The sequence below is a fragment of the Struthio camelus genome, chromosome 15 (genome assembly GCF_040807025.1).
Source record: "Struthio camelus isolate bStrCam1 chromosome 15, bStrCam1.hap1, whole genome shotgun sequence".
In the NCBI taxonomy this organism is placed as follows: Eukaryota; Metazoa; Chordata; class Aves; order Struthioniformes; family Struthionidae; genus Struthio; species Struthio camelus.
Window position 1 is genome coordinate 18,973,184 of NC_090956.1, and position 22,798 is coordinate 18,995,981.

The 22,798-nt window shown below is 69.5% G+C and overlaps 4 protein-coding genes across 9 annotated transcripts in view; 2 read left to right on the forward strand and 2 right to left on the reverse strand.

Moving 5' to 3' along the window:
- Positions 1-312: 312 nt before the first annotated feature.
- Positions 313-4,351, reverse strand: RGS11 (regulator of G protein signaling 11). Of its 4 annotated transcripts, none has more exons than XM_068908351.1 (17): positions 4,279-4,351; positions 3,557-3,653; positions 3,385-3,435; positions 3,195-3,301; positions 2,986-3,037; positions 2,853-2,911; positions 2,651-2,727; positions 2,467-2,548; positions 2,167-2,235; positions 1,715-1,738; positions 1,581-1,642; positions 1,363-1,476; positions 1,160-1,275; positions 974-1,061; positions 745-883; positions 592-674; positions 313-522 (listed from the first exon to the last, which is right to left on the reverse strand). In XM_068908351.1, exons 1-17 carry the CDS (start codon positions 4,339-4,341, stop codon positions 396-398), a joined length of 1,410 nt encoding a protein of 469 aa, XP_068764452.1. In that variant the 5' UTR covers positions 4,342-4,351; the 3' UTR covers positions 313-395. The 4 variants fall into 4 exon arrangements, with proteins under 4 accessions (XP_068764452.1, XP_068764451.1, XP_068764453.1 ...); XM_068908350.1 differs by having other exon boundaries at positions 1,715-1,744; XM_068908352.1 differs by lacking the exon at positions 2,167-2,235.
- Positions 4,352-7,285: 2,934 nt separating this feature from the next.
- Positions 7,286-11,447, forward strand: ARHGDIG (Rho GDP dissociation inhibitor gamma). The gene is made up of 6 exons (XM_068908362.1): positions 7,286-7,406; positions 8,444-8,623; positions 9,916-9,999; positions 10,107-10,183; positions 10,914-10,977; positions 11,071-11,447. Exons 1-6 carry the CDS (start codon positions 7,334-7,336, stop codon positions 11,268-11,270), a joined length of 678 nt encoding a protein of 225 aa, XP_068764463.1. The 5' UTR covers positions 7,286-7,333; the 3' UTR covers positions 11,271-11,447.
- Positions 11,448-11,767: 320 nt separating this feature from the next.
- PDIA2 (protein disulfide isomerase family A member 2) lies at positions 11,768-16,481 on the forward strand. The gene is made up of 11 exons (XM_068908347.1): positions 11,768-12,018; positions 13,327-13,533; positions 13,907-14,040; positions 14,130-14,264; positions 14,338-14,454; positions 14,528-14,653; positions 14,751-14,945; positions 15,421-15,541; positions 15,795-15,976; positions 16,082-16,168; positions 16,353-16,481. The coding sequence occupies exons 1-11, from the start codon at positions 11,778-11,780 to the stop codon at positions 16,431-16,433; spliced, it is 1,626 nt and encodes a 541-aa protein (XP_068764448.1). The 5' UTR covers positions 11,768-11,777; the 3' UTR covers positions 16,434-16,481.
- A 2,581-nt stretch (positions 16,482-19,062) lies between these two features.
- The window catches only part of AXIN1 (axin 1), an 88,250-nt gene continuing 84,514 nt past the window's right edge, over positions 19,063-22,798 (reverse strand). For all 3 annotated transcript variants that reach the window (XM_068908507.1, XM_068908508.1, XM_068908506.1), the window contains 2 exons: positions 20,452-20,619; positions 19,063-19,553 (listed from right to left, as the gene is read on the reverse strand). In XM_068908507.1, coding sequence (XP_068764608.1) covers positions 19,427-19,553; positions 20,452-20,619 — 295 coding nt within the window. In that variant the 3' untranslated portion in view covers positions 19,063-19,426. The remainder of the gene's footprint in view (positions 19,554-20,451; positions 20,620-22,798) is intronic.

Sequence of the window (22,798 nt, forward strand, 5' to 3'; positions counted from 1 at the left end):
CCGCCGGTGCCGTCGCCGAAACCACACGAGCCACCGCACGGTCCGCCGCGGGGGTCCTTTATTGTGTGCACGCGTCGGGCCGGAGCGAGGCGGGGGGGGGGGGGGGGGGGGGCGGCCCCGCGCCAGGCCTGCCTGGCTGCAGGCGCCCCGGCGGGCAGGACGGGGCCGGGCCCCCGCGGCGGGGGGCTCCACGGCCGGCCCGTCACCGGGGGGCGGGGGGGCATATGGCTTCTCTCCTTTAGTGCTACGGCAGGCAGGGTGCTGTGACGGGGCGGGGGCATCGCTCGCCCGGCCCCGGCGGGGCGGGGGGGGTCCCCGAGGCAGGTGGGCTGCCGAGGGGCCTCGCCGGCAGCGCCGAGCCCTGCGCCTGGGGGGGCAGTGAGCCGGGCCGGCCCCTAGCCCTCCTCTTCGGGGAGGGGGGCGGCAGCGGGGCCCCTGGCCTTGTCCTCCCCGTCGGCGACAGGCAGGAGGAGCGCCGGGCTGGGGCTCGAGTGCCGCTGCTTGCGCATGAAGGGGAACACCCTGCGGAGGCGGAGGGGTCAGCGCCGCCCGGGACCCGCCGCGGGGCCCCCCCGGACCCCCCTCGCTCACCGCTTCTTGGTCTCGGGGGGGATGACGGCCTCGGCCAGGAGGTTCCTGTAGAGCTCGGACTTGAGGAAGCGCGGGTAGGAGTCCTGGGCGAGCAGAGCGTCAGGCCGCGGGGCCCGGCCTCTCCCAGCCCAGCCCGGCCCGGCCCGTGCCCACCTTCTTCATCAGCATGTAGATATGCATCTGCGCGTCGTCCATCACGTAGCGGTGGGGCGCCTTGATGCCCTCCAGCGTCCGCTCCATGGTCTTGCTGTCGATGTTCACCCAGCGCGTGGCTCCGGGCGCCAGGAACTGCCTGCGGAGTCGGAGCCGGCGGCCAGGGCGTCCTGAGCGGACCTCCCTGGGGGCCGCGGCGCCCCCACCCCGGGCCCGGCGCCGCACTCACTGGTAGATGGAGGCCACGACGGCGGCGACGCGGGACTGCTCGCCGTAGCGCAGCTCCTCGCACGCCTCCCAGAAGCTCAAGTTCTCGGCTGGGGAGGGAGCCGCGGCGTCGGGCAGGGCCGCCGGGACGTCCCGTCCCGTCCCCCACCGCCGGCCAGCCCCGTGCCGCCGCGGCCGCCTGCCTCACCGCTGAACTCCTTCTTGAGGAAGTCGAGGAGCTGCGCGCGGCCCAGCGGGTCGGCCAGCAGCTCGCCGAAGCCGAAGGCCCAGCGCTCCACCCGCAGCTTGGTGGGGGCCGTCGCCCTGCGGGCCAGAGCGGCGGCTCAGCGGCGGCGCCGGGCGGCCGCGGGGCCGGGCCGGGCGGGAGGCCGGGCGGCGCGGCGCGCTTACGTGGGGGCGTTCATGGCCCAGTAGGCCGTGTCGTCCGTGATCCAGGGGTTGCTGGGCAGGCAGCCGGACATGATGGGGTCGTGGGGCACGTACTGCTCGTTGAACTTGAGGTACCTGCCGCGAGAGGGGCGGCGGGGGCGGTTGGCGGCGGGGGCGAAGCCTCGGCTTCGCGGCCCCCCACGCCCCGGCCCCCCGGCGCGCGGCCGGGCGCCGCTCACCCCTCGAGGCAGATGGACGACTTCACCCTGCTCCTGGCCATGGCTTTCCTGCAGCGCTCGATCTGGGGCCGGCGGCGCGGGCGTCAGAGGGGGGCCGGCCCCCGCCCCGGCCCCGCGCCCGCCGCCCCGCTCACCTCCCGCTTGTAGTAATCCATGTTCTTGGCCTGCGAGAGAGGGACGGCGCCGGGTGAGCGCCCGACCCGCCGGCGCCCGGGCGCGAGCTCCCCGGGCCGGACCCCCGCCGCCGCCAGCCCCGGGTTCGCGGCACTTACGTGGGCGGGCGCGCCGGGGCGCGGAGCGGGCAAGAGAAAACGCGGCCGTTAGTGAGGAGCCGGACAGACAGACGGACGGCGGGCGGCGTTAGCCGTGCCCCCCCGCCCCGCCATGCCAGCCCCCGGCGGGGGGCAGCGGGCGCGCGAGCCGCTGCCGCCGCCGGGGCAGCCAGACGCGCAGACGTCAGCGGAGCTGGGGGCGCCGGGGTGGGGAGGACGGGCGCCCCGGGGTGGGGAGGACGGGCGCCCCGGGGTGGGGATGAGGGGGGTGCACGCTGCTCTGCCACCCCCCCCCAGCCCCCAGCCCCACTCACCAGCTGCACCCGGCTGCCGCGGCCGTTCCTGCGCTCGGGTCCCTGCTCCAGCGCGTCGGGGGCTCCCGGCTGCACGGAGAGCGGAGCGCCGCAGGGCTGGCCGGCCCCGGCGCGCGGCCCCCCCACCGCCGCCCGCCCGCCCCGGGGGACCTGGGCTATTTCTGGCCACGCGGCGCCGGCAGGACGCCTGGGACCTGCCGGGCGGGCGCTGGGGGGCCACGGTGGCAGCAGCCGCCCCCCTGCCGCCACACCGCACCCCTTCTCCCACCCGCCGCGGCGCGGGGCCCCCCCCGTCCTCACCGGGGGCCGGTTGACGAGCCAGTACGCCTGCTCCTGGCAGTCGATGACGATGCGGTCGCCCTTGCGCCGCTGCTTGGCCGCCCTGTCCGTGCAAAGGCAGCGGGGAGGCGCTGGCACCCCCCCTGCGCCCTGGTGTCCCCCCCCCCCCCAAAAAAAAAGGGCCCCGTTGCCCGGCGCCGCTCACCGGAGCTGCTCCCGGGCCTGCATGACCACGAAGTCCCACGTGTGGTTGATCCTCTTGTGCAGGAGGTTGTAGTCGTCCTGGGGGAGCGGCGGCAGCGGCGTCGCCCGAGCCGGGGCCGACCCACCGCAGCGCCGGCCGCCCCGCCGCGGCCCCGGCGGCCAGCCGAGAGCCCCCCAGCCCCGGCCCGCGCCACAGCTCCCACCTTTTCGTGCTCGATCAGGTCGCCCTGCTTGCGGATGTTCTTCTTCGCCAGGTAAATGGCTGCAAGGGGAGCGGGCGCCGCCTCAGCCGGGGCGGCCGGCGCGGGCCGGCTGGCCGCCCGCCGCGGTACCTACCGTAGTCCAGCTCCGTGGCCGGCCACTTGGTGCTGGTCCAGAAATACGGGGTCTGGGGGGGGAGGAGAGGGGGGCAGTCCGAGCTGTGCCGTCGTGGAGGGGCCCGTGACGGTCCCTCGGGGGGACGTTCGGTGCCGGGACCCCCCCAGCTTGGCCGAGAGAGGCCGGCCGCCGGCACGGCCCGCTGCCAGAGCCGGCCTTGCACCCACCTGGAAGCGGTAGGGCGACTCGTCGGCCCGGAGCACGAGGCTGCGGGGGTCTTTGAGGGGGTAGATGTAGCCGTGCTTCACGATGAGGTCGCCCAGGTGCAGCGACTCTGCCGGAGGAGGAGCGGGGGGCTGGAGAGCGGCGGCGGACCCCCCCCTCGCCCGCCGCCGCCCCAGGCCGCCTGGCGCTCACCCTCCTCGGAGATGCCGTACTTCTGGATGAGCCACTCCACAATGTCGTTCCCTGCGGAGCGAGGGCAGCGTCGGCCAGGCGGGACGGGACGGGACGGGGCGGCGGGGGGGCCCCGGGGGCTGGGTGGGGGCCCTCCGGCGCGCCCTGCCCTCGGCGGCGCGCCGGCACCCACCCGTCATGGCGTGCGGGATGACGGTGATGAGCAAGCGCTGGTTCCTCATCTTGACGCCCGCGTCCGGGTCCTGCATGCTGACCACCATCCGCTCCATCTGCCGGGCCCAGCGCCGGCCGCGCTCAGTGCGGGAGGAGCCCGGGCGCCGGCGCGGACCGCGGGCTGGCACGGCGCGGCGGCAGGCGGGCGACGGCGAGGGCAACGGCCCCCGGCCTGCCGCTGGGACCGGGAGTGCCCTTCGCGGGCAGCGGCTGAGCGGGTCCCGCGCGGGGCCGGTGCCCAACGCGGTCCCGGTGCCCCGCGGTGCCTGATGCGGTGCCGGTGCCGGTGCCCAGCGTGGTGCCAGTGCCCCGCGGTGCCCGACGCAGTGCCGGTGCCGGTGCCCCGCGCGGTCCCGGCGCCCCGCGGTGCCCGACGCAGTGCCGGTACTGGTGCCCGGCGCGGTGCTGGTGCCCCGCGGTGCCCAGTGCGGTCCCGGTGCCCCGCGGTGCCCGGCGCGGTCCCGGTGCCGGTGCCGGTGCCCGGCGCGGTGCTGGTGCCCGGCGCGGTCCCGGTGCCCCGCGGTGCCCGGCGCGGGGCCAGTGCCCGGCGCAGTGCCGGTGCCGATGCCCGGCGGTGCCCGGCGCGGTGCCCCGCGGAGCCGGTGCCCCGCGTGATCCCGGTGCCGGTGCCCCGCGGTGCCGCTGCCCGGTGCCGGTGCCGGTGCGGCGGGGCGGGCTCACCTTGCGCAGGCAGGGCATCTGGAGACGGGGGTACCCGCCGCGGCGGCCGCCGCCGATGGTCATGGCGGGAGCGCGCCCCGCTCCGCCCGGGGCCGCGGCTGCCCGGCCCGGCCCCCCCCCCCCCCCCCCCCCCGCCCCGCCCGCCGCGCTCCCCCTCGCGCCGCCCCGGCACCGCCCCCGCGCGCTCCCGCCGCCCCCGCGCGCTCCCGCCGCCCCCGGGGAGCAGCGCCCTCCGCCGCCTGCCGCACCCGACGGGCCGGGCAGTGAGCGCCCGCGTGGGGCCAGCCCCCTGCCTGCACCCACGGGCACCCGCGTGGGGCCAGCCCCCTGCCTGCACCCACGGGCACCCGTGTGGGGCCAGCTCCCTGCCTGCACCAGTGGGCACCCGCGTGGGGCAGGTCCTTTCCTGCACCCAGGGGCACCCGCGTGGGGCCAGCCCCCTGCCTGCACCCACAGGCGCCCACGTGGGGAAGGTCCCTGCCTGCACCCAGGGGCGCCCACGTGGGCCAGCTTCCTGCCTGCACCCAGAGGCACCCAAAAGAGTCCAGCCTCCTGTGCTATGCCCACGGGTACCTAAATGACACCAGCCCCTTGCCTGCACCCATGGGCACCCACATGGGCCAGTCCCCTGCCTGCACCCACAGGCACCCAAAAAGGGCCAGCCCCCTGCACTGTGGCCACAGGCACCCAAATGGGCCAGGCCCACACACCACACTCATGGGCACCCAAATGACACCAGTCCCATGCACAGCACCCAGCAGCACCCACATGGGGCCAGTCCCCTGCGCCGCACCCATGGGCACCCGCATGGCGCCAGCCACGGGCGCTGCAGCTGTGCTGCTCCACCGGGCTCTGCTGGGCCGTGTTGGAGGGCAGCGCTGGCGCCGAGCCCCACGTCGGCCCAGCCCTCTTCCCGGGGTGCTGGCGGAGGGCACCGGGGCCTGGGTGGTGGCCGAGGCGCGCTGAGGTCGCCCCTTGCTGCAGGGTGCAGACGGGAAGGGGGGTGCTCAAATGGCTGGGCAGCAGGGTGCAGCAGGGTGCAGGTGGGTTGGGGCAGGGTGCGGGAGGTGCAGCAGGGTGCAAGAGGGTGCGCGAGGTGCAGCAGGGAGTGGGCAGGGTGCTGGAGGTGCAGGAGGGTGTGGGCAGGGTGGGTGCATCTTGCAGGCAGGCTGTAGGGTGCAGACAGTGTACAGGCATAGGCAGGGAGCAGCAGGGTGCAGGTGGGTTGGGGCAGGGTGCAGCAGGTTTTGTGCAGGGTGTGGGCAGGGTGCAGGTGGGTGCAGGCAGAGCACAGCAGGGTGCAGCAGGGTTTGGGCAGGATGCACCAGGGTGTGGGCAGAGCACAGCAGGGTTCGGGCAGGGAGCAACAGGGTGCAGGCAGGTGCAGCAGGGTTTGGGCAGGGTGCAGGTAGGGTATGGGCAGGGTGTGGGAAGGGTTTGGGAAGGGTGCAGCAGGGTGCAAGTAGGGTTCGGACAGAGTGCAGGCAAGGTGCAGGTAGAGTGCAGGCAGGGTTTGGGCAGGGTGTGGGCAGGGTACAGGCAGGGTGCAAGCAGGTGCAGGAGGTGCAGGCAGGGTGCAGCAGGGTGCAGGTGGGTGCAGACAGAGTGGGGGCTGAGTGCGGGCAGGGTGCAGGTAGGGTTTGGGTAGGGTGCAGGTGGGTGCGGGCAGGGTGCAGGTGGGGTTTGGGTAGGATGCAGCAGGGTGCAGGCAGGTGCAGGCAGGGTGCAGGCAGGTGCAGGCAGGGTTCAGGTAGGGTGCAGCAAGGTGCAGGCAGGGTGCGGGTGGGTGTGAGCAGGGTTCGGGTAGGATGCAGCAGGGTGCAGTTGGGTATGGACAGGGTGCAGACGGGTGCAGGCAGGGTTCGGGTAGGGTGCGGGCAGGGTGCGGGCAGGGTGCGGGCAGGGTGCGGTTAAGGTGCAGCACGGTGCAGTTGGGTAAGGACAGGGTGCAAATGGGTGCAGGCAGGGTGCAGGTAAGGTGCAGCACGGTGCAGTTGGGTAAGGACAGGGTGCAAATGGGTGCAGGCAGGGTGCGGGTAGGGTGCAGCACGGTGCAGCTGGATAAGGAAAGGGTGCAAATGGGTGCGAGCAGGGTTCGGGTAGGCTGCAGGTGGGTGCGAGCAGGGTGCAGGCAGGGTGCGGGTAGGGTGCGGGCAGGGTGCGGGTAAGGTGCAGCACGGTGCAGCTGGGTAAGGACAGGGTGCAAATGGGTGCAGGCAGGGTGCGGGTAAGGTGCAGCATGGTGCAGTTGGGTAAGGACAGGGTGCAAATGGGTGCAGGCAGGGTGCGGGTAAGGTGCAGCATGGTGCAGTTGGGTAAGGACAGGGTGCAAATGGGTGCAGGCAGGGTGCGGGTAAGGTGCAGCACGGTGCAGCTGGGTAAGGACAGGGTGCAAATGGGTGCAGGCAGGGTGCGGGTAGGGTGCGGGCAGGGTGCAGGCAGGGTGCGGGTAAGGTGCAGCACGGTGCAGTTGGGTAAGGACAGGGTACAAATGGGTGCAGGCAGGGTGCGGGTAGGGTGCAGCACGGTGCAGCTGGGTAAGGAAAGGGTGCAAATGGGTGCAGGCAGGGTTCGGGTAGGCTGCAGGTGGGTGCGAGCAGGGTGCAGGCAGGGTGCGGGTAGGGTGCAGGCAGGGTGCGGGTAAGGTGCAGCACGGTGCAGCTGGGTAAGGACAGGGTGCAAATGGGTGCAGGCAGGGTGCGGGTAGGGTGCAGCACGGTGCAGTTGGGTACGGACAGGGTGCGGGCCGGGTGCGGGCAGGGTGCGGGCCGGGCGGCGGGCAGGGCGGATGAGCTCACTGCAGTCTCGCCGCCCAGCAGCGGCGGGGCTGGAGCCGCCGAGGGGCGGGGGCGGGCGGGGGCGGGCAGCGGAGCCGCCGCGTCTGCGGGCAGCGGAGCCGCCGCCGCCGCCGCCGCCGCCCCGCCCGGGCCGCGCGCGCCGCGCCGCGCCGGGGAGCGCAGCGGGCGCCGGGGAGCGCAGCGCGGGGCGAGCAGCGGGCAGCGCAGCCCCGGCCGCGGCGGGGGAGCAGCGCGGCGCGGCCCGGCGCGGCCCGGCCATGCTCGGCCTGGACGTGTGCGAGGCCGGCGGGCAGCTCCTGGAGCTGCTCTGGTTGGCGCTGTGTTACCGAGGTGAGCGGGGCGCCGGCGCGAGCATCGCCCCGGGCGGCCGAGGGCCGAGGGTGGCCCCGGGGCGCGCTGAGCATCGCCGCCGGTACCCGAGGGGGCCAGCGGCACCTTGGCGACGTACCGGGGCGAGCCGGGGCGCGGCGTGCCGGGCGGCGAGGGCCCAAGCATCCCCGAGGTGGCCTGGGGCATCCGAGCATCCCCGCTCGGGGCGCACCACGGGGCGAGGGGCGGCCGTGCGGGCCGAGACCTGGCGCTCCGGCGGGGCTCGCCCCCCCGGCGTCACCCCGACGCGCGGGCCGGGCGCCGCGACCCGCCGGGGCCTCGGCTTTGCGCCCCGGGCCCAGCCGGCACGGCTGCCCACCCAGCCCGCACCCAGCTCCCGGAGGCCTTTGGGGAGAGCGGTGTTTGCGATCGGCGCGGCGGGCTGGAGGGGGTGATGGGGCGGGTGGCGGGAGCAGGGCAGGGACCCGGGGCCAGGCCTGCCTCTGCGGCTGGGAGGTGGGATGCACCGGACACCCCTGTCCGGGGAAGGGGGGAGAGCACCCACCCTTGCGCCCCCTCCCAAGCACCCACCAGGGGAACCCTTGACTCTATTGTGGCTTTTTTCCTGTTAACCCTCTGCCCCAGCCGCTGGCACGCTGGGGCGGGAGACGGGGCCGGTGGCTGCTCTGCTGCGTTGGAGGGGGACGCCGGGAGGTGACAAGGGCTTGGTGGGTGACTGGGCAAAAAGGGCCCTGGCGGGCTGCGCCTGGAGGTGGCGGGGGCCGTGCACCGGGCGGCGCGAGCTCTTCACGCTTCGTGACCAGGTCTCAAATGTGCCCCTGTGGGGCTGACAACCCGGCGCCTGCTGGTGTCCCCAGGTGGTGGGGACGGCGTGGGGGGGGTCCGCTGCCCCGGGTGCTCAGGGTGCCTCCGGGGACGGCCGTCCCCACCCCTGCCCCGTGCCGGAGCTGGCGCCTGCGTGTCCCCAGGCGGTGGGTGGGTGTCTGCCCCCCGCGGGCAGCGGGGCTGCGGGGGCTGCCACTGCCTGTCCCCCGCAGACATCATGGCGGATAAGGAGGGGGTGACGCTGTCGCTGGAGGAGGAGGACGCCGACGTGGCCCTCGCGTACAGGACGCCGGAGAAGAAGAGCCTGCAGGAGATCCAGCAGCTGGACCCGGGGGACGAGAGCCTGAGGAAGTACAAGCAGGCGCTGCTGGGGGCCATCCCCATGGCTGTGGGTAAGGCCGGGTGCTGCCCGCCGCGGCAGGGGCCCTGCCAGGCTGGGCGATGCTCTCCTGCCCGGCAGCGGAGCTCGGGCTTCGCCAGCGCCCCGTGTGGCCTCCCTTGCACCGGGGGGGGGGGTTGGGGGGGGTGCAGCCCAGCTGGAATCGCCCACGGGTGCTGCCTGTGTCCCCACCCGGCCCCTCGCCGCACGGAGACACCGGCATCCCCCCGCCGACATGGTTAACGGCTGCCCGGGGACCCCGGTTGCCTTGGTGACGGGATCACCGCACCGTTTCCATAGGAACGGTTACGGAGGGACCGGGAAATTCATTGGGCTGACAGAGATGGAGCGAACGGCGGGGGGGGAGGCTTGGGAGCCCGAGCCCGGGGCGGCACGGCTGCCCGTGTCTCCCAGCGGGGCGCAGCTCCTGCAGCAGCCGCCCGGGGCTGGCGCCCGCGCCTGGCGGAGGACCGAGGTTGCTGCCCTTGGTGTCTGCCCCAGGCGGGCAGGGGTGCTCCGTGAGCCCAGCACCCGCGGCGTGCCGGCCGCTGGGGTGTGGGAGGCAGGCACCCGGTGCGGGGCCTTGGGTTGCAGGGAGGGGCATGCAAGTTGATGGAGGGGGGTGTGGGGTGCAACTGGGCCAGCAGGGTGCACTCAGGCCAGTGGGGTGCAGGTGGGTTGGTGGGGTGCAAGTGGCCCAGCGAGTTGAATGCGAGCTGGTAGGGTGCATGCGATGGGATGGCTGCCTGACATGTGGCTCGTGCGCATGTGCCAGCCTCGAGGGATGTCTTTGCGTCCATGTGCCTTCTCCTTCCGCCCATCTCCTCTGCGCCCCCCCCCCGCCCCATCCCCCCATCCCCGAACCTCTCCAAAACCATGGAGGATCACACTGGAGATATCCATGGCTGGTCCCTCTTAAACAAGATCTTACCCCAAAGGCTTTGATGCTAAGGTTTGGGCTGGCCTGAGATGCCCCGGCTCTGCTGTGCCGGTCCCCTGCGGGCGCAGGCACAGCGCAGCTGCGGCCGAGCGTGGGCATCGCGGCCGACCTCAAAATACCCCGTTGGCTGTGCCAGAGGCAGGTTTTCACTGTGCTGGAGCCGTGCGCCGTGGGCATCCCTCACCCACCGCAGCAGTGCCCAGCCCTCCCGGCCCTTCGAGCCGTCACCGGGACGTGTGGGCGAGATACGGCCCTGCTTGTTGGCCGTGCGGGACGCAGGCTCGGGGCACCCTGGGGCTGCGGCGCCCCATGCCGTGCCGGCGGGCGCGGGTGAGTAAGGCCTGTGCCCTCCTGCTTGCACCCAGATGCCAGCGTACCCAACGTGCAGGTGATGAGGCTCACCCTGGTGTGCGAGCAGGCGCCGGGGCCCATGACCATGGACCTGACAGGTGAGCGGTGATGGGGAGGGCACCCCTGGGTGCCCGTGCCTGGGTTGTCACAGCTAAGGAGGAGGAGGGGGAGAAGCCGGGTTGACGGGTCCCTTCTCCCGGTGCAGGTGACCTGGAGGCGCTGCGGAGCCGGTCCTTCGTGCTGAAGGAGGGGGTGGACTACAGGGTGAAGGTGTCCTTCAAGGTGAGGCAGGCACCCGCTGCCCTGCGCCCGCTGGCTGAGCTGGGCACGGCGCTGCCTGCCTGACGCCCTGCCGTCCCTCACGCCTCGGGGTCCCTTTCGCCCAGGGTCCTGGCCCCCACCCCCCGGGGGTCCCTGATGCCCTGCGGTGCCTTCCCCCCCCCCGTGGTCCCTGCCACCCTGGGGTCTTGGTTCCTCTGGGGTCTCTACTACCCTGGGGTCCCTGCCATGCTGGGGAGCCTGGCCACCCCTGTGGTCCCTGCCACCCCAGAGTACCTGCCACCCACCAGTCCCTGCCTCCTAGGGGGCTCCTGGCACCCAGAGGTCCCTGCCGTCCTATGGTGCCTGCCACCCTGAGGTCCCTGGCACCCAGAGGTCCCTGCCGTCCTATGGTGCCTGCCACCCTAAGGTCCCTGGCACCCGGAGGTCCCTGCCTCGTGGCGGTCCATGCCATCCCACGGTCCCTGCCACCCCGGTGTCCTGGTCCCTCTACCCGACTACCCTGGGGGGGGGTCACTGCCATCCTGGGGGTCCTGGCCACCCCGGGCTCCCTGCCACCCCCTGGTCCCTGCCACCTGAGGGTCCCCGACACCCTGGGGGGCTGCTGGCACCCTCGAGCCATCTGGGGACCCAGCGCTCACCGGGGCGGCGCGGAGGGGGGTTTCGGGGGGGGTGGTGGACACGCGCCGGGGGGGGGGGCATGCCCACCACGCGCCCACCCTCTGCCTCGCAGGTGAACCGGGAGATCGTCTGCGGCCTCAAATGCCGGCACCTCACGTACCGCTGGGGCCGGCCGGGTGAGTAGGGGGGTACGAGGGTCGGGGGGGGCGGTGGCCACCGTCGCCCCCAGCACCCCGGCCGCTCACCCGCCCTCTCGCCCTCTCGCCCAGTGGACCGCGACGTCTTCATGGTGGGCAGCTACGCGCCGCGGGCCGAGGAGTACGAGGTGGTGACGCCGGGCGAGGAGGTGCCGCGAGGCCGCCTGGCGCGGGGCGCCTACCGCGTCCGCTCGCTGGTCACCGACGACGACGCCGCCGAGCACCTCGCCTGGGAGTGGGGCCTGCGCATCGAGCGGGACTGGGAGGGCTGAGGGCGGCGGGGGGGGGGGGCCGCTGGCCCCGCGCCGCCCTCGCCCCCGCGGGGAGGGGGCCGGCCGCCGCCTCGGCAACCAAAGTCATTTTTAATCGCTAGGGTTTTTTTTTTTGTTTGTTTGTTTGTTTGTTTTTTTTTCCCCCCTTTTCTCTCTTTAATACCGCCTGCCGTGGTGGGCAGCGGGGTGGGTGGGCCGGGCGGCCCGGCCTGCGGCGCCGGGGGACGGTCCCCGCGCCGGCCGCTCGCCCCGGCCTCGCTCGGCCGGCGCCATTAAACCGTACAGCCTCGGCTCTCGCTGGTGTATCCGCGCGGCGCTCTCCCCCATCGCCCCCGCGGCGCCTTGTCCCGCCGCCCGCGGCCGCTGGAAACCGGCCACCTGCTCCCGCCGCCTTATCGGCCATGCCGGCAGCCAGTAGCGGAGGGCCACGAGCCCCTGGGCGCCGGCGCCACCCGCTCCGCTGGCCCTTATCTGGGCCCCCTCTCGCTCGGCGCCGGCCGTGGCGCCATGCGGGGCTCCGGGGCCCGGCTGCTGTGGCTCTCGCTGCTGGCGCTGGCCTGGCTGGGCCCGGCCCGGGGGGCCGGCGAGGGGCCGGGGGCCGAGGCGGAGGACGGGGAGGTGGAGGAGGAGGAGGTGGCGGATGAAGCGCTCTCGGATGAGCTGGGGGAAGAGGACGGCGTCCTGGTGCTGCACGAGCACAACTTTGCCCGGGCGCTGCGCGAGCACCGGCTGCTGCTGGTGGAGTTTTGTGAGTGCCCGGGCGCGGGCAGGGGGCCGCCAGCGGCCTGGGTGCAGGCAGCGGGTGCAGCGCGGGCGCATGGCCACGTGCGCAGGCAGGAGGCTGCGGGCAGGGCAAGGGGAAGGGCTGAGGGGTCGTGCAGGGGTACCGGGTGTTGGATGTGGGGCAGCAGGCACGGGGCAGGGGCATGAGGATGGTGGGCAGGGGCTCAGGGCGTGGGGCAGGGCCCTGGGACATGGGCCAGCAGCGTAGGGCATGGGACAAGGGGCAGGGACATGGGACATGCGATAAGGGTCAGGGGCATAGAACATGGGGCATGAGCCATGGGGCATGGGACATGGGTCAGGGACATGGGACATGGGTCAGGGACAAGGGGCAGGGGCATGGGACATGGGGCAGGGACATGGGACATGGGGCAGGGACAAGGGGCAGGGGCATGGGACATGGGGCAGGGACATGGGATATGAGCCAGGGGCACAAGGCATGGGCCATGTGTCTGGGCCATGGGCCAGTGGCATAGGGCATGGGACAAGGGGCAGGGGCATGGGACATGGGGCAGGGACAAGGGTCATGGACATGGGACATGGGGCAAGGGCATAGAACATGGGGCATGGGCTGGGGCACAATTCATGGGACATGGGTCAGGGACATAGGACATAAGCCAGGAGCACAAAGCATGGGACATGAGGCAGGGCCATGGGGCAGGGGTTGGGGCATAGGGCATGGGACATGGGGCAGGAACATGGGACCTGGGGCAGGGACAAGGGGCAGGGGCATGGGTCAGGGACAAAGGACATGAGCCAGGCGCACAAGGCATGGGACATGAGGCTGAGCCGTGGGTCGGGGCATAGGGCATGGGACATGGGGCAGGAATATGGGGCATGGGTTGGGGCATGGGACCTGGGGCAGGGACAAGGAGCAGGGGCATGGGACATGGGACATGGGGCAGGGTATGGGACACAGGCCAGGGGCATGGGCCATGGGGCAGGGGGACACAGCATGAGACAAGGGACAGGGACGGGGGGCAGGGGCATGGGACATGGGTCAGGGACGTGGGACATGGGCTGGTGGCACAGGGCATGGGCCAGGGGCACAGGGCATGCGCAGGAGCCCACCAGGGCTCACACAACCATACCGCGTCCCTGGCCACCAGCCGGCCAAGGAGCCCCCGCGCCAGGTGCATCCCCCCCGCGCTGGCTGCAGGGACCCCCCCCAGCTCGGGGCGAGGTAGCCGGGCACCCTCAGGCGGCAGGGACGGCACGGTGGCCGTGGTGGCCCCGGGGGGAGGGAGGGGCTGACCGCCTGGGCGCCCCGCAGACGCGCCGTGGTGCGGGCACTGCCAGGCCCTGGCCCCGCAGTTCGCCCAGGCCGCCGCCATCCTGAGGAACGAGTCCGGCGAGCTGCGGCTGGCCAAGGTGGACGCCCCGGCGCAGGCGGCCCTCGCCGGCGAGTTCGGCATCACCACCTACCCCACCCTGAAGCTCTTCCGCGATGGCAACCGCACGCACCCCGCGGCCTACACCGGTAGGGCTGCGGCGGCCGGGGCGGGGGACGACGTGGGGCGCTGGGACGGGCAGGGCAGGGAGCACCAGGGAGGAGGGGGAAACGCAGCGCCGGCGGACGGGGAGCGGGTGACGCAGGAGGTGGTGGCAGCGGTGATGGGGACAGCGTGGGGATGGCGAGCGGGGGGGCAACATGGTGGTGAGGAGTGTGGGGGGGGGGAGGGTCAAAGCAGCGATGGCGACCGGCTGCCACTGCAGTGGTGGCACTGCAGCCCGGGGGGGGGGGGGGAGGGAGGTGACATTGCAGTGACAGCATGGTGGGAAGGAGGTGGCGAGGCAGCGCCGGCAAGCGGGTGGCCGACAGTGACGCTGGCGGCCCCGGCCCGCGTGCCCAGGCCGCCTGGACGCCGAGGGCATCGTGCGCTGGATGCGGCGGCGCATCGGCCCCAGCGCCGCGCTGCTGCGGGACGCCGCCGCCGCCGCCGCCTTCATCAGCTCCCAGGAGGTGGCCGTGGTGGGCTTCTTCAAGGTGGGCACGGCCGCAGGCCGGGGCGGCTGGCGGGTGGGGGGACCGCCGGCGCGGCCCCCCCCCGCTCACGGCCGCCGGCAACCTGGCAGGACCTGCGGGGCGAAGCCGCCGGGGCCTTTCACGAGCTCGCCGGCGAGCTGGTGGACGTGGCGTTCGGCGTGGCCGAGGCGGCCGAGCTCTTCGAGGCGTACGGGCTGGCCGCCGACACCGTCTGCCTCTTCAAGGTGAGCGGCGGCGGGAGGTTTTGGGGGAGGGCGGCGGATGCCGGGCGGCCTGGCCGACCCCTCTGCCTCGCAGTTCGACGAGGAGCGGGCCGACTTCCCCCTGGACCCGGCGCGGGGCCTCGACGCGGCCGAGCTGACCCGCTTCATCCGCGTGCGCAGCCTGGAGCTGGTGATGGAGTTCAGCAGCGAGGTACGGCCCGGCCCCGGCTGCCCCCGGTGCCCCCCAGGCCCCTCACCGGCCTCCTCCTCTTCCTCCTCCTCAGACCTCCGACAGGATCTTCGGCGCCAAAATCCCCTACCACATGCTGCTCTTCCTCAACAAGACGGAGGCGGCGCAGCTGGAGCTGCAGGGGGCTTTTCGGGAGGCCGCCGCCGCTTTCCGGGGCGAGGTGAGCCGCAGCCCCGCGCCGGGCTCGGGGGCCCCGCGGCGCCCGTGGACGCCCGTTGCGCTGCCCGTCGTCCCCCGTCTCCCCCCGCCCCGGCCAGGTCCTCTTCGTGCTCATCGACGTGAACGGGTACGGCGCCGGCGTGCTGCCCTTCTTCGGCCTGACGCCGGCCGATGCGCCCACCCTGCGCTTCATCAAGATGGAGACCAACAGGAAGTACCAGATGGAGGAGGACGACTTCTCGGCCTCGGCCGTGAGCGCCTTCGTCCAGGCCGTGCTGGACGGCAAGGTGAAGGTGAGGACGGCGCCGCTCGGGCTTGGCCGCCCTGTGCCAGGTGTCTGGGAGCCTTGAGCGTGGCAGCTAGTGCCAGCCAGCGATAAGGGTGCTTCCCAAAGCAAGCGCTGGGCTGTTAACCCTGAAGCCTAATGATAGCAGCTGCACAGTGAACCCCAGCCACCTGCTCACCGACAGTTGTGTGGCAAGGCCAGAGGCTTGGCAGGGGAGATGCCCCCTCCCAGTACCAGAAATGTGGACACATACAGTGGTGGGACGGTGGCAGAGGGGGAAGAAGTGGTCCGAAAGGCAGAATGGAAGCGATCACCAGGGCCGGGTGCCATGGGGCGGGGGTGTGTGTGGAGATGGCTGGTACCTGGTCCTGCCACTGTCTGGCCATGACAGAGCCACAGGCTGAGGGCCCTGAGGCCCCATCCCTCCCTGGCCCCCGAGTGCTTGTGCCACCACTGGCTGCCGCTGTCCCTTCTCTCTGCAGCCCCGACTGCTGAGCGCGGAGCCCCCCGAGGACTGGGACACGAGGCCCGTTAAGGTCCTCGTGGGGAAGACCTTCGAGCAGGTGGCGTTCGATGAGACCAAGAACGTCTTTGTCAAGTTCTGTAAGTGCCGGTGCGACAGCCCGGGGCCGGCCTGGCCTTCAGCTCCCCGCCACGGCCCTCCCCAAGTGCTGCTCCCCCCCAGGCCCCCGCAGCGCCGCTGGGCTCCTCCCCAGCCTGGCTCCATCCCCTTGCCGGTGGGATGCTGCGCCCCGGTCTCTGCAGCCCCTGCGCCTGGGCGCTGCAGGGTGCGGCCACGGTGGTGGGGACACCCCATGTCCTCCCCCCCGCCCCCGGCACTGCCCGTGTCCCACAGATGCACCGTGGTGCAGCCACTGCAAGGAGATGGCCGCTGCCTGGGAGGAGCTGGGCGAGCGCTACAAGGACCATGAGGACATTGTCATCGCCGAGATGGACGCCACGGCCAACGAGCTGGAGAACATCACCATCCACGGCTACCCGACGCTGCACTACTTCCCTGCCGGGCCGGGCAGGAAGGTAGGGCCAGGCTCCCTGCAGGGCCACCCGGCTCTCCTGGCCCCCAGGGGATGGGGGTCAGACTCGGGCATCACCGCTCCGCTACCTTCTCTCCCACGGCTCCAGATGATCGAGTACAAGAGCACCCGTGACGTGGAGACCTTCTCCAAGTTCCTGGAGAACGGGGGGACGCTGCCCGAGGAGCCGCCTGTGGTTAGTACAGCCCCCCTGCCCCAGGCCCGGGCCCCCCGCCCCACACCTGAGGGTGGCCCCAGCCCCCTGCTGGGCAGGAGCGAGGGTCCCCAGCAGGCCCCTGCGGGAACGAACCCTGCTCCTCTGCCCTGTGGGTCAGGGATGGGGCACCCGTTCGCCTGCGTCTCACTGCTGCCTTCTCCAGGTGCCGGAGACCCCCGCGAACACCACGGACACGGAGGAGCCGAGTCCTTCGGGTACGGCTGAAACCAGAGATGAGTTGTGAGCCCTGTCCTGCTCGGGCGCGTGCTATAAAGGACCTGGAAACTCTGCGAGCTCTGGTCTGTGTCTCCAGCTGTGTCTCCAGCTGTGCCGGCAGCCCCTGCTCACCCGACGAGCCAGCATGGCCCTGCTGCCTGGCGCGGGCGACAGCGGTTAATGGCACGTGTCGAGCTGCCCACACGTCTCGGGGCTGTGGCACAGCGTGCTTGGCTTGGGCCTGGGGTACCCGGGGTGTAGGGCAGCGCTGGGTGCCTGCAGGCTGGGCTGGCGGATGGCATCGAGCCCATCGGCGGGTGCAGGGCAAAGCCCCCGGTACCTGCTGGACCCAGCAGGTCTCCCACCGGTGGCAGCGTGGCCCTGAGCCCAGCTCTCGCCCCGCGGCCTCCTTAGGCCTGTCCTAAGGTGTTGGACCACCACGGGGGCCCATGCCCACGCTCGCAGCAGGACCCCAGGCACCCTGCCCTCGCCTGGTCCCAGCACTGCAAGGCCTCCGTCCGGGGGACCCCCGCGGCGCGCCCCAGCCTGTAGCCCTGGGCATCGCGGAGGGATCCTGCGGGATCCCTTTGCCTCTGGGTGGGTGCCGGGCCCTGCGCGCGCTGCGGCGCTCCTGCTGCGGCTCCCGCCTGTGCAGCCCTGAGGGAGCCCAGGGCCCTCGGCGCCAGCCAGCCCGGGCAGCAGGCGCCAGCGCTGGCCCTCGCGCTGTCGCGGGACCCCGGCCGGGGCTGTCACCGTGCTGCAAGGGACCAGCTGGGGTTTCCTCCTCCGTAGCTCCCAGGCAGCCTTCCCCCACGGCCGCGCCGCAGCCCCAGGGCTGCCATCAGAGCCGGGGCAGGCAGGACGAGAGCCACGCGGGGCTCCAAACGCTGCTCCTGCGCCCAGCTCGCGGCCTCCGCGAGCCCCTGGCTCACCCCAGCCCCTCTCGCTGCGCCTGCTGCTCCCAGGCCTTGCGCCACTACGCTGGGGGCGCCTCAGCCGCCTGCCGGGGCCCCGCGGAGGCGAGAGCAGCCCCTTCCCACCCCTGTCACCACCCCCCCCCCCGAGGGAGCCCACGGCCTCCCCAGCCCAGACGTGCGCCCAAGCCCCCCGGGTCGGGGCAGAGCCCTGCGCCTGACCTGCGCCACCCGCCCGCCACCCGAGCGCTCACCAGCTACCGACGGCCTGGACGTCTCCGCTCCGCGGCGAAGGAAGAAACCAGCAGCCGTTGGGATGTGGGGGTTTTATTTCATTTTATCCAAGTACCGTCGAAAAGATCATTGTACAGGTCAGCACATGAGAACGCACAGGAGACGTCACCGGGGGCCGCACGGCCGCTGGAGGACGCTGCGCTCAGCCAATGTACATATTTACAGGGGACCCCCGCTCCCCCCCTCCTCCCCGGAGAAAAAAGGGGGAGACGGAAACCCCAGGCGTGTTAACAACCTCGCCGGCCATGACACGATCAGAACTTAAAAAAAGAGGGAGGAAAAAAAAAAAAAAAGTTCACGATGCTTTTCCCTGGCGGAAAACGACTGCAAGATTTTGGCTGGATTTTACATAGTGACAGGCAAGTCACAGGACCGCGTTTAAAGGCACTCGGTGACATATACAACTGGCTGAGCCGAGCCCCCCACCCTGCTCAGCGACGCGCGAGCAAAGCCGGGGCACGGGGCAGGGCGGGCGCCGGCGTGGGAGCCCCCGAAAGGCAGGGGGGCCCCCGCGGGCGGGCGCGGGAGCCGGCGCGGGGCAGCCCCCACCCCAGGCCGGCGGGGAGCGGCCGCTGCGTCCCGCTCCGGGGCGAGCGCGGCCGCGGGCCCCGGCTTCCGCGTGGCTGAGGGCGCAGGAGGCGTCCCGGGTCCCGTCTGCGCCGCTGCCCGTTTGGGTGACTGCAAGAGCCCCACAAAGTGGCATCAACACCTCCCTTTGCCATGGGCGCTGGAGGGGATGGCGGGGCCCTCTCGCTGCCTCTCCAAGGCACAGAAGCTCCATGGGACTGACAAAAAGAGCGGTTTTGTCCTCCGACTGAACCTGCCTCATCGGTTCCCTCCCCCATTGCGTTTCTCCTGGAAAGACCCCCCCCACCCCGACCGAAGCCTGATCTCAGCGCCGGCGGCGGGCCATCGCCGGCGCCCCGCGGAGCAGCAGGGCCCTCCTGGGAGGCCAACGTGCTCGGTGCCACCATCGCGCAGGAGCAGAGCGCGGGACGCGATCCCAGCGCTCGGCCCGCCGCCCCGGCCACGCAGCGCCGAGCAGGAGCCGGTCCTCGCTCACAGCCTGCCCCCTCGGCGCTCCCGGTGCCGCTTGCTGTCGGCCACCCGGTCCCCCGCCGCTCTGTGACAAGGGACCAGCACGGAGAGCTGGCAGAGACCCTTCTTCCCCTCCAAGATTGACTCAGTTGCAAGGAAGCTCAGGAGAAAAACCATCCTACCAGGTCCAGGAGCTGAGTCTGCCAGCGATGGGAGAGACGGACTTCTTCGAAAGGGCTCGATAATCTTCAGAGGCAAACTGGGGAAGCAGCGGCGGAGAGAAGGCATCTGCGCGGAGGGGACGGGCAAGGGTGACGTGAAAGCGAGGAGCACACCGAGTTTGACAGATGGCTGTACACTTTGGGCGAGCTCTGCAGTACCTGTATGTTTTACATTTACATAAGAGCACTGTGACATTGGAAATATTTTCCTTTTATTACAATATATCAAAAATATGCAGCTTTAGTAAACAAGGTCATATTACACTTTCTAATGCACTGTACAATGCTACATTACACTTATATTCGGTATGGAGAGGGAACCCGGGCCAGGGCTCCCACTGGCAGGTTCGGGGGGGGTGAAACGACTTCCACTGGCAACATGGAGCTTGCCCAGGTCCTTGCGAAGAGCAGGGCTGCTGCCCTCCGCCCCGGGGTGGCCCAGCGCCCGGGGGTCGGTGCCGCTAGAGTAGCACCGCCAGCATCCGCCCCAGACCTGCTCCTCCGGTCCCAGAGTCTTTCACAGTCCTTTCCTCACGGCTTCGCAGCCTTGGGGCCTAATCGATCTTTTCCACCTTCCCGATGATCTTCTCCTCGAAGATGGGCAGAATGGTGTCATCCTCCCTCACCTCCTCGAAGACCACGCCGCAGTCAAACTCGTCGCTCACTTTCTTAAAGTAATACCTGTAAAACCAGAGAGACAGGGGTCAGGATTAATGCCAGCGTATTCAGGAGCACAAGCCCTAAATGCAAGCACATTCACAGCTCTCGCAAAAGCGGTGGCTGGAGGTGGCCACGTTGCTGGAGCCTTGAAGCGTTCCCAAGGGCTTCCCAAAGCATCTCCAGCTTCTAAACGGTTACTCGGAGAGCTGCACACGTCATGCCTGGCTACTACGCAGAAGATGGCTGCTTTGGGACTCCGGCAGGGTCCAACCTCCCTGTCCTCTCTGGAAGAAAGCTTAGGAGGAGCTGAAATGGCTCTGGAAGTTGGGAGGGCTCCCCTGCCAAGTCCTCTTCTGGCAACCCCAGCATCACCGAATCAGCCAGAGCATCACTGAGCACAGACAGATGCTGCTCACCACCAGCCCAGGACCAACACTGAGGACCTGCAGAGCTATTCAGTAGCTTCTATTTAAGGTCTGAATTGTGATGGAGAACATTTCTGATACAAACCCCAATCTCCCATGCCCCGGTATCCAGCCCCTTCAACAACCACACCTTAGCATCCAAAACCAAAGACAAGCCTGCTTCTATGACGTGGGCAGGATTCCTGCTGCGATTAAGACTCCTGCCCTTAGTGAATCCTGGCATACCTCTGGACTTATTTTTCTCAAGTGCAAGAAGTTCCCCTGGCAACCAGGTGCCTTCGCCGTGCTGTTTCATTCATGTTGCAGCATTCCCTGAGGGAGTCCTCCTGGAAGGACGTCTGGACCTCTCGAAGTCCTGCTGACCTACCTCCGCCACGCTTGCTCTCCAACTGTGACCACAACACAGCACCTCCAGCATGGCCTGGAAGCAGTACCTGCCGGAGGTCACCAGCGGTCCAACCGGCACCATGCTGCGTGTGGGGAGCAACCCTTACCTGTAGTTCCCTTTCTTGGTCAGCAGCTCCTTGAACTGTCCCAGCGTCACCACCCGCCCTTTGACGAGGGTGCGGTAAGGGATCGGCTCTCCGCAGAAGTAGTAAGCGACCACAATGTTTTCGCACGGCTGGGATGCGCCACTGCCTGGTCTCTTCTGGGGCTTCAACCTGCCATGCAAAAACACAGGTGACCTGCTCAGTGCTAGCTCACAGCCCTCAATCTGGGCTCAGCACCATCGCCGGTGCTGGGTGCTGCTCGGGGTGTCGGGCCACCTCAGCGAGGGCTGCAGCTCAGGTTGCACCCGAGGTGACAGATGGGGAAACCGGCCTGTCCCTTCCAGCGTCTGGCACTGGCAGTGAAGGGAAGTGGTTGGTGGTAGGAAGGAAAAACGCATCAAGGGAGCCATTAGCCTCTTTGACAGTACATCCAGACCTGCTGGCCAGGGTGGGCAGGCTGGACAGCCTGTATCTGCATGCTGCCCAGGGCTCCTTGGCTGGAGATGCCAAACGCATGTCCAGGGCACTCAGGAAGTACTGTTTACTCAGACCACCACTCCCTTGGCGCGAGTCTGCACGCTGAGGCTGGCAGAAGAGCAAATGGCACTTGCAAAGCCTGGCTGAGAGCCGGACCACAGCTGCGAGGAGGGCACAGGTTCTAGCTTAACCATGTCGTGCTTAAGAGACCTGCCCTCCACAATAGGCTTTGAGAGGGGACGGCCCCTCCGGCAGCACCACCTGCCAGAGGAGCAATCAGTAAGCTTGGGGCAAGGTCGAGCACGGCAGGCTCACGGCAGCAAACCCATGTCACCATCGGCACCGCTCCCAGGCGTGGACAGACTAGCTGAGGCTGCCCTCAGCCCAGGCTGGCCGCTCGGCCCTCGGTAGGAGCAGCGTCTCAGCAACTGCTTGCAGGGGAACGAGGTGGGTTTGGTCTGCAGCAGAAGCCTTTGCGTCCCCTGGGATACAAAGCAAGGAAAGGGACTGCCATTCACGTGAAACAAGGCAACCGCTTCTTGGCAGCGCCCACAGATTTGCTCCCCGGGATACAGCCGTAACTGAGCCGGGAAGGCTCACGGCAGTGCCAAACTGAAGACCATAGAGCAAGCACCGCTCAGACTGCTCTGGATTGCTGCCACGGTGGCCAAAATAGCTCAGCACAGCTTTTCGTTGACCTACATTCGACGGGCTGCGCAGACAGGACCTTTTCTGCTCTCCAGGGACTCCTGCTTGCTGTGTAACGCAGGAGACCGCTCAGGTTTGGAGCAGAGAGGAAGGTATCCCCGTCTCCAGGCAGAGCAGCTGAGCGGCGGGACGTGTCCTGGAGGCGTCGCTGCCCGTCCCGTCCCGTCCACTCTGGGTGGCAAGGCCTGGTTAGACTTCTGCTGGCTAACAAACTCCCTGGCCGTTGTGTGTGTGGGATTTTGGAAGGCAGAGGCCATTCTCAAAACCACAGTGAACAGATTCAAAATCTCTTTCTGTTTTCTGTTTCCCTGACTCTTGGGATGCTTGGTCTAGTCTCTGCCTCCAGCCCACACACCGTGGCACCATGCTACGTGGGGCCATCATTAGGTTGGAAGTGTCAGCCCATGCCTAACCCCATTTTCAGAGGTAGACAAAAGTAGCAATAATAAAAATAATGCTACTTTGCACTTTGGTAGTGCCTTTCATCTGGGGTGCTGTAAATGCTGCACAAACATTTGAGCAGCCTACATAAATTCATAATTTGGCATGTGTGGTCTTAGCCAGAGGCAGCCTTCTCTTTCAAAATCACATAGAGCAAATTTGGCAGCTTTAAAAATTATTAAAAAAAGCATACTGGATAAAAAAGATGATTTTGTATTTATATGACTGGAAAGTTGCTATAAAAACAGAGCTTGCCAAGCACATGAGCTAATCGCTGTTTTGGAAATGACTGTGACCCTAACCTTTAAACATTGGCTCGCGGGCAGAGCACCTTTTTAACGGCATGCCCACATAAACATCGGCAACCAAGACCAGGGAAAAACCTTTCACTCTTTCTAAAGCCGCGAGAGGTCCCTAAGTTCAACCGAACAATGTTCCCGGTGCGTGCCGTGCCTGGGAGAGCTCTGCAGAAGATGCAGCATCCCAAGATGCGAGGGTCCGCTCCCGGTGCCAGAAGAGCTTTCAGAACCTCTCTCATCCCCAAATCAAAGCACAGGATGCCCTTTAGCTAGAAAAACATTAAGAAATTGAATCATCCCTGGAAAAAAAGTCATGCATTTAAAGGAAAAATGGGTCATAAATTCAGGCAAGTTCTGTGAACCCTATGTGCCAGAAGCTAATTGAAAGGGCTTGGAAAACCTCAGAGTCCCTAAGCTTCTCTTAA